This window comes from Eublepharis macularius, chromosome 9 (assembly GCF_028583425.1).
Source record: "Eublepharis macularius isolate TG4126 chromosome 9, MPM_Emac_v1.0, whole genome shotgun sequence".
Lineage (NCBI taxonomy): Eukaryota > Metazoa > Chordata > Lepidosauria > Squamata > Eublepharidae > Eublepharis > Eublepharis macularius.
The window spans coordinates 3,256,855-3,265,205 of NC_072798.1; the positions used below are offsets into that span (position 1 = coordinate 3,256,855).

Genomic DNA, 8,351 nt, shown 5'->3' on the forward strand with positions numbered 1-8,351 from the left:
CCAACGCCACACCCTAATCTGCTTAAATCCAGGGAGAAATTCCCACACTGAAGCGGGTTTGTATTTGTGGCCCTACACAGCTGCCTTTCTTTGATCCACAAAACAAGGAGGGACGGGGTGGGGGAGCAGGCCCTGTTCCTTGGAAGATTAGAGGGGCTGAAACTATAGCAAGCAGATAGGCACCCAACTCTCCCCCCCCCTCGCCCTGCTTGCCCCATCCTTCCAGCCAAGGATAACAATCTAGACAATTCTTATTGACAAATGTACACTGTAAGAGTTCCCGTTCCTCCCTCCCTTTCCCATTGGCTCAGATCCATACACTCGGAACACTGAAAGACATTTCCTTTCAAAGGAGAGGCATGTTTTGGTTTTTTCAACCTCTGAGACATACACAGCAAAGGAGGCTGCATGAATAGGTGAAGAGGTTGCGGCTTTTTGTGTGTGTAGATGTGGGGGCCATGTCTGTGTTTTCCTGCAAAACATGGAAAATACAGCTGGGAGGACTGGAAAGCAGACAACAGGCACTTTGATTGTCACGAGCGATGCTCACACATGCGTGCATTTCCCTGCACAGACGCGTGGTGTTTGCAGAGTGCAAGAAAAATACACTCCTCTGCATTTTTCTCTTTTTCCTAAGTGTGACTTTCTTTGATCTGTAGTAAAGAGTCCTGTAGCACTTTTAAGATGAACCAACTTTGTATTGTCGAAGGCTTTCACGGCCGGAGAACGATGGTTGTTGTGGGTTTTCCGGGCTGTATTGCCGTGGTCTTGGCATTGTAGTTCCTGACGTTTCGCCAGCAGCTGTGGCTGGCATCTTCAGAGGTGTAGCACCAAAAGACCAATTTTATTGTAGCACAAGCTTTCGAGAACCACAGCTCTCTTAGTCACAGGCATCGTCAGCTTTCGAGAACCACAGCTATCTTTGTTAGCTACAATAAATTTGGTTAGTCTTAAAAGTGCTACTGGACTCTACCATTTTGAAACTACCGACTAACACGGCTGACTCCTCTGTTTGTTTGATCAGAATACAGAAGTAGGCAATTTGGTGCCAGAAAGCACCATTCTGGAAATATCGGCTTGCTTCCTTTGAGAATGTGCATTTTAAAAAAAGAACACAGTACTATTTTTTATGATTTAAGGAAGTAAGTACTTAAACTTGTGGAACTTCTCTCATGGAGGGGGGGGTCAGTGCTCTATAGACCTCCTGCCCTCCCATCTCATCCCATGACAGACAGAAAGACAAAATGGGTATGAAAACTATTCTTTGCATTAGGGATTCAGGCTGCAGAGTCAGTGTGGTGTAGTGGCTAGAGTGATGGATCTGGGAGACCCAGGTTCGAATCCTCACTCTGCTATGGAAGCTTACTGGATGGCCTTGGACCTGTCGCACACTCTCAGCCTAACCTACCTCACAGTCAAAAAGAGTCCAGTAGCACCTTTAAGGCTAACCAATTATATTGTAGCATAAGCTTTCGAGAATCACGTTCTCTTTGTCAGATGCATCTGATGAAGAAGGCTGTGGTTCTCGAAAGCTGTCGATGCATGCGACGAAGAGAGCTGTGATTCTCGAAAGCTTATGCTACAATAAAATTGGTTAGTCTTAAAGGTGCTACTGGACTCTTTTTGATTTTGCTACTACAGACTAACACGGCTAACTCCTCTGGATCTACCTCACAGTGTTGTTGTGAGAATGAAGAGGAAAAGAATATAAGCCTTTCTGGATCTGCGAGAGGGGGGCGGGAGGCAAGGTATAAAAGGAGTAAATCAATCAATAAAAATTATAATTTGGCTGGGTTGGGCACAGAGGAAAGGAAACAGCGCACCCTTATGCATATTCTTCTAGATGTACCTAACAGTTCTTTGTATAAGGTTCTATGCACCTCCAATTGTCTTTTTTTCTTTTAAATAAACATTTATAGAATTCAAAAAGAAAAAGAAGAAAGGAAACAGCACACCCATCCCTCCTTGCCCTGCCTCTGCAGTTCCTCCTGTCTTGCAGTGTCTCCTTTTCCCCTCTCTTCTAAATTTCAATTGTGAAGTCCATGGGGCAGGGACCTGCCTTGTGGCGACAGATTCCCATGGGGCAGCCGTGTTAGTCTGCTGCATCCAAACCCTAAGGACTACCAAATTCTACAGGGCTCTCCTTTTGCGAACACAGGGCCAACTGATGCCATACGTTTATTTATGTTTTTGCCTACATCAAACACAACACTTTTCTTTAGAGGTGCTGGAAAAGACTGAAACTGGACGCAGAGAGGCTCAGATTTCAAAACCCGTTTGCATCAAAGTTAACACTTCCATAAAATTTATGGCATTGGCTTGCAGGCCAAATCTGCTGCAGTCTGTGCCCTTCCCTGTAGGGCTTTCTCGGTAGTGACACCTCACTTTTGGAATGCCCTCGAGGCTTGCCCGGTGCCTACCTTACTGTATTTTAGGTTCCAGGCCAGGACATTTCTTTTTACCCAGGCTTTTCACTGAGAGTCGCCTTCTTTTTTTGCTACTTTAATGGCCTCCTTCTGGCCCAAGGACTGTTTTAAGGGTATCTTTAATGTTGTTTTATATCCCTGGCCTTGTTTTATGGCTTGTATAAATATTGATCATTCTTATGTAGTTGCTTTTATAATTTTATTGTATTTTTGTTACTTGGTAAGCTGCCTCATGAAGATCTCCAAAGAAAAAGACCTAGAAATATTCTCAAAATATAAATTAGCACTTTATCTTTCCTTAATCCCTGGGGATTTTGACACTAGCAAAAAGAGAGCTATTAATCATTACTCACGAGAAAGTGAAACTTTGATATGATATATTTGTTTTGGAGAAAATCAGAAACCTTGCCTTCGACAACATATCGGAAACCTTTTAGTTTAGATTGTTTTTTATTGGGGTTTTTTATATTATGTATGTTTTTTGCAAGTTGATTAGTTGTTTTTGTTTGTTTTATTAGTATATGTGTGATAGTAGTTCATTCAGGTTTGTTTTAAATTATATAAATTTTTAAATTATAAACATAAGACATAAATTAAAAGTTTATCTTATATTTCTAAGTCCAACCCAACATGATGCCTGGGGCAGCTCACAGACACAGCAGAATTAACGGGGTGGTGGGCTAGCAGGGAAAGGGGGGAGGGGCACACAAGCATTGCTCAAATGACAGGCTGATTGACCCCCCCCCCACCACCACTGTTTGTGATGGCCCCTGTGGCTACTTTTTTAGAATCCTACAGAAAGGGGCTGATCAGTTCAGAGGGCTTTCATTTCTTCCCCCTGAATTCCCCACCCTCGGGGCAAAATCTGTAGAACATTAATCTTTTAAGATGCCTCGCTACTGTTCGAGTGCTGGTTTTTATTAAACTGGTGTGGGGAGGCTGCAGCTTGCCCCCGAGTGTCTAGGGTTAAACATTTTCAGACAAATGAACCCGGTTCCTCATCTGCAGCCACTTCCTTTCGCTCTGTCCACCTAAAGAACGGGGCTGTGAGCTGCTGGTGGATTCACCAATTCAAAGTGTCAGGGATTGGCTTTAAAAACGCTAAATGAATTGGGGGCCAGGGGACTGAGAGCACCACTTGCTCCCTCATACGGTGGTGGAAAGTGCCATCAAGGCATAGCTAACCTATGACGACCCCTGGTGGGATTTTCATGGCAAGAGACTAACAGACTAACAGTGGTTTGCCATTGTCTGCCTCTGCAACCCTAGTCTTCGTTGGAGGTCTCCCATCCAATTACTAACTAAGGCTGACCCTGCTTAGCTTCTGAGATATGATGAGATCAGGCTCACCTGGGCTATTAAGGTCAGCCCAGAACATATTTTTCTCTCATGGTGTAAAGTGCCGTCAGGTCATAGCTGACTTACGGTGACCCCTGGTGGATTTTTCATGGCCAGAGACTAACAGAGATGGTTTGCCATTTCCTGCCTCTGCAACCCTGACCTTCGATGGAGGTCACCCATCCAATTACTAGTCAAGGCCGACCCTGCTTAGCTTCTGAGATCAGGCTCACCTGGGCTGTCACGCACCCTCACATATTTACCCACAATGACTATAACCAATAGGAGTCCTGCTCCGTGTGCCCCCTTGTGGAGATGAAGTGAATGGCTACTGGAGACGGGCCTTGTAAACGGGGGGGGGCACCTCGTGGGCAGAAGTCCTTCACTGTAGACACTTGCTTACCACCTAGGTGGACTAGCTTTAGGTACCAAATCATGAGAATTATTTATTTAGTTTATCTCAGATGACGACTGATCCGGAACAGATTGCTTTTATTGCTGCTTCAGTCTGACTTTCATACTGTGTTGTCAGAAACGATTATTGCTGTAAACTGCCTCAGAAGCAACAAAGTAAAATTATATGGGATATAATTTTTTGAAGTATAAATAACTAAAGGGAACCAATTGGAAACGCCATGAAAAAGAGAAGACACCGCCACTGAACGCCCCTCCTCGCTCCACCCATACATCGTGGGAGGCGAGCAAAATGAATTTTCAGCCAGAGTACGAAAATATGTTAAGCCAGTCCTGAGAACTTCCCTTGAGTCCTACATTAAAACTCACATTTTCTACCACCTGTTTGTCCCTTATTCCCCTTTAGCAGTGACCCCAGTGTCCAGATATGCCAGGCCTAATGGCTCTTGGAGGCCTCTAGGGCTGCCCAAGGAAAGTTAAAATATGTGCAGAGGAGTTTGCCTGTTAGTCTGTAGTCGCAAAATAGTAAAGAGTCCAGTATCACCTTTAAGACTAACGAACTTTATAGTAACATAAGCTTTTGAGAACCACAGCTCTCTTCGTCAGATGCATCTGATGAAAAGAGCTGTGGTTCTTAAAAGCTGTCGATGCATCTGATGAAGAGAGCTGTGGTTCTCGAAAGCTGCTGATGTATCTGACAAAAAGAGCTGTGGTTCTCGAAAGCTATCGATGCATCTGATGAAGAGAGCTGTGGTTCTCGAAAGCTTATGCTACTATAACGTTGGTTAGTCTTAAAGGTGCTACTGGACTCTTTGCTATTTTAAAATATTTGCTGTGCCCTCAAACTGATTTACCCTTCTTAGGGAAGCACCCGAGAAGCAGAAAATGCAGCTTATTGCAAAATATCCCAGCTCCACAGATTAGATGTCCCCATTTTCAGAAAGCTCAAAGAGCCGGACGCTCTTATTTCATTCGAGCTTCCAGTCTTGCCCTAAGGTCATAAGAAGAGCCCTGCTGGATCAGGCGAAGGGTTTATCTAGCTTAGCATCCCATGGTGGCCCACCCTGGGAGGTCCAAAAGAGAGACACAGTAGCCAAGGCATCCCCCTGTTGTCCTAAGCAACTGACATTCAAAGGTATACTGCCTCTGAACATGGAAGTTCCCCTGAGCCATCATGGTTAATAGCTTATTTATTTACTTTGTTTGTACCCCACTTTTCTCACCACTGGGGCTCCCAAGCAGCTTACATCATTCTCGCCTCCTCTATTTTATCTTCCCAACAACCCTGTGAGGTAGGTTAGGCTGAGAGGCTAAGACTGGCCCAAGGTCACTCAGCAAGTTTCCATAGCAGAGTGGGGATTCGAACCTGGGCCTCTCAGATGCTAGTCTGACACTACACCACACTGGTTACTGATGAACCTCATTTCCATTAATGTGTATGATCTCCCTAGATGTAATCAGTGCCTGCGGATATCAGCATGACTATTTAGCCGCAGCTACCTATGAAAATCCCTTCTCATTTTAATAGATATACGTTCACTTCTCTTTACCCTGTGCCTGGAATGAGACCCCAGCCCTTATATCTGAAGTTCTTCTGCCCCTCTTTTAAAATCTAGGGGACCTCTGTGGCTAATTCTGGAGAGCTACTAAAATTCACTGCCCAGAAAAGGAAACAAAGCTCTCAGGGGTCTGGATTCAAATCCTACCACTTGCAATAATTTAGAGAGCAAGTGTTCCAAGCCTCGCATATACAGTCCCAACTGTCAACGTTACAATAAACCTGTCAGATAGATCAGTTGTATCTTCACACTGCAGATTGGAAGGCCAGGTCTAAGCAGGTACACAGCTGGTGTGAGATCTGAGAGAAAGGCTTTCTGGCTCACAGATCTACGCCAGGGTAATGTGATCATACTCATAGCCCGCCTCACAGAGTGAATGGAACGCACTACAAAAAGATAGATTGAGGTTGGCTGGAGTTGAATCTTGCTCCATTCCATAAAAGTGTCATTTGTAACCATTGTAGATTTTGCTCACTGGCACAAACACCTGGGAGACTCTCTAGGCAGGGATACTTTTCAGTACAAGAAGAGCCAAAAGGAGTTCCACGTAACTCCTCAAAACTTGGCCCAGGAAAACTGAACAAATCCTGTTCACAAATTCTTATTCCCCGAGGTCAACCAAACCACAACAGTTCGTCGGTTGCAACAATGACCGAGGGGCATCCTGTGTAGTCCAGGCACTTGGCCCGCTGTTTGAAGTCCACCCACCCAAAGTTAGGACTTTTCTGTTCTATAGAAAACTTCATCAGACCGGACACAAGAACAGGAAATGTAATCCAACAACAGGAGCCTTGACTCAGGAAAGCTCCTAACCTGAGCTCTAAGGTGCAACTGGACTCCCGAATTTGCTCTTCTACTGCAGCCCAACACAACTATCCACCTAGAACTATCTTCCTGGAAATGTGTGCGAAAGTGTCCCTCTTGCACAGACCAAGAGTTCTGTGTAGCCTGGGAAACTGACACTGCATCAGAAGTTGGGGCCAAGAAAAGTACTGCTTTCGAGTGCGCCCCCCCCCCAAATCTCTTCATACACAAACTCTCACTGAAGCTCAGCCTCCTCCCAGCTGTTTCCTGCTTTCTCTCGGGCTCCTTCCCCTCGTTGGGGAGGGGGTGGAGAGGGCTGATCCCCCCCCCGCCCCTGGCCTTCCTCTTCCTCCTCCTCCCCGCCCGCCCCCCCCCCCCAGCCAGGGCGCCCCAAACTCACCGATGGAGACCAGCTTGATGTGCTCCCGGTCCAAGAACTCCAAGGCCACCGAGACGTTCTCCAGCTTCATCTGCCTGAAGTTGGGGCGCGCGTGGTACTTGCGGTACATCTTCTTCTGGCTCAGGACCTCGAGGAGGCCGATGAGCTTCAGGCCGTCGCCCAGGTCCTTCTGCAGGTCCCCGATGCGCTTGTTCATGCACTTGAGGTGCTCGTTGCACCAGCGCGTGAAGGTGTTCTGCTGGATCTTCTTCCAGGGCGCGTCCTCGGCCAGGTCCTTCTCGGTGGCCGGCATCTCCTCCTGCTCCTCGCCCTGGTAGTAAGTTTGGGGCGGCTGGTCGTAGTAACTGTTGCTGTTCATCGTGGGGCTCTGGCGGGCCGGCGAAGGGGGCTGCTCGGCGTCGGGGAGAGGCTCGCTCCGGAGAGCAGGCGCGGGACGAGAAGCGCCCCGCTGCGAACGCGCTTCGCGGACGCGTGAAATTGACCCGCCCTTGCCGGGGGCGAGGTGAAATTGACCAAGTGGCGGCGGCGGCGGCGAAACTGACCAGCCCTTGCGGACGGGCCGGTGGGTGGGGTGGGGCGGGGGGCGTCGCTCACCTCCTCTCTCTTTCTGCTTTCTCCCCTCCCCGGCTCTTCACCGAGTTTCCTTCTCGGAGCCAGAGGCGAAGCAATCCTCCCCAAACGGGACAGGGTGAAAATCGGATCCAGAAATCAGAGAAGCAGCGAAGGGGCCGGCTGGAAGTGGGAGGAAATGTAACATCCGAGAGGGGTGTGTTGGGAGGGGGTCGTCCTTCGGCCTTAGGCCCCCTTCTTTCTCCGGCTTGTGCTTTGCCCCCTTCCGCAGGAACCGGGCTTCTGACGAGCCAAGCCAGAGGAGCAGGTCGAGGCAAGGGAGAGAGAAAGTGCGTGTGTCGCGCGTCTCCCCGTGTCATTCAAAAGTGGAAGGTCCGGAGCGGCGGAGGGGGGTTTTAAAAGCGTCTCCCACCCCCTCGGCCCCGGCCCCCCACCCCTCTGCTCCGCGTCAGGAGGAAGGACTCTCAGGAATGCCTGCGCTGTGACCATATACAAGTAAAGGATGAGTAACTTTCTTTTAATCCCCCCTGAGATAATTCAGGAGCCGTGGATTGGGAGCTAAGGATAGCAGAGGGGCAGGGATTGGCTCGGCCCGAGGAGGACCCCCCCCCCCTCCCCAAAACTCCGCTCTGCAGCACCCTCCCCCGGGCTGGAACGCAGGGGATGCATCAGTGGCTATTTTTAATCTGCCCCAGTCCACAAAGGGGGTGGGGGTGGTGGGGATATTGTTAGGATTGTCTTCTTGTGTGGGGGGAGGGGGGCAGGGGAAGGATAGGAATAGCGCGGCCCGCCCTCCCCTTTCCAAGAGAGCCAACCCTTCCCCTCTTTAGCTGCAGCTGC

At 48.3% G+C, this 8,351-nt stretch overlaps 1 protein-coding gene across 4 annotated transcripts in view; it reads right to left on the reverse strand.

Annotated features, from left to right (window-relative positions):
- The window catches only part of FLNC (filamin C), a 100,909-nt gene extending 93,044 nt beyond the window's left edge, over positions 1-7,865 (reverse strand). For all 4 annotated transcript variants that reach the window (XM_054989331.1, XM_054989330.1, XM_054989329.1 and 1 more), the window contains exon 1: positions 6,942-7,865. In XM_054989331.1, coding sequence (XP_054845306.1) covers positions 6,942-7,299 — 358 coding nt within the window. In that variant the 5' untranslated portion in view covers positions 7,300-7,865. The remainder of the gene's footprint in view (positions 1-6,941) is intronic.
- Positions 7,866-8,351: the final 486 nt, after the last annotated feature.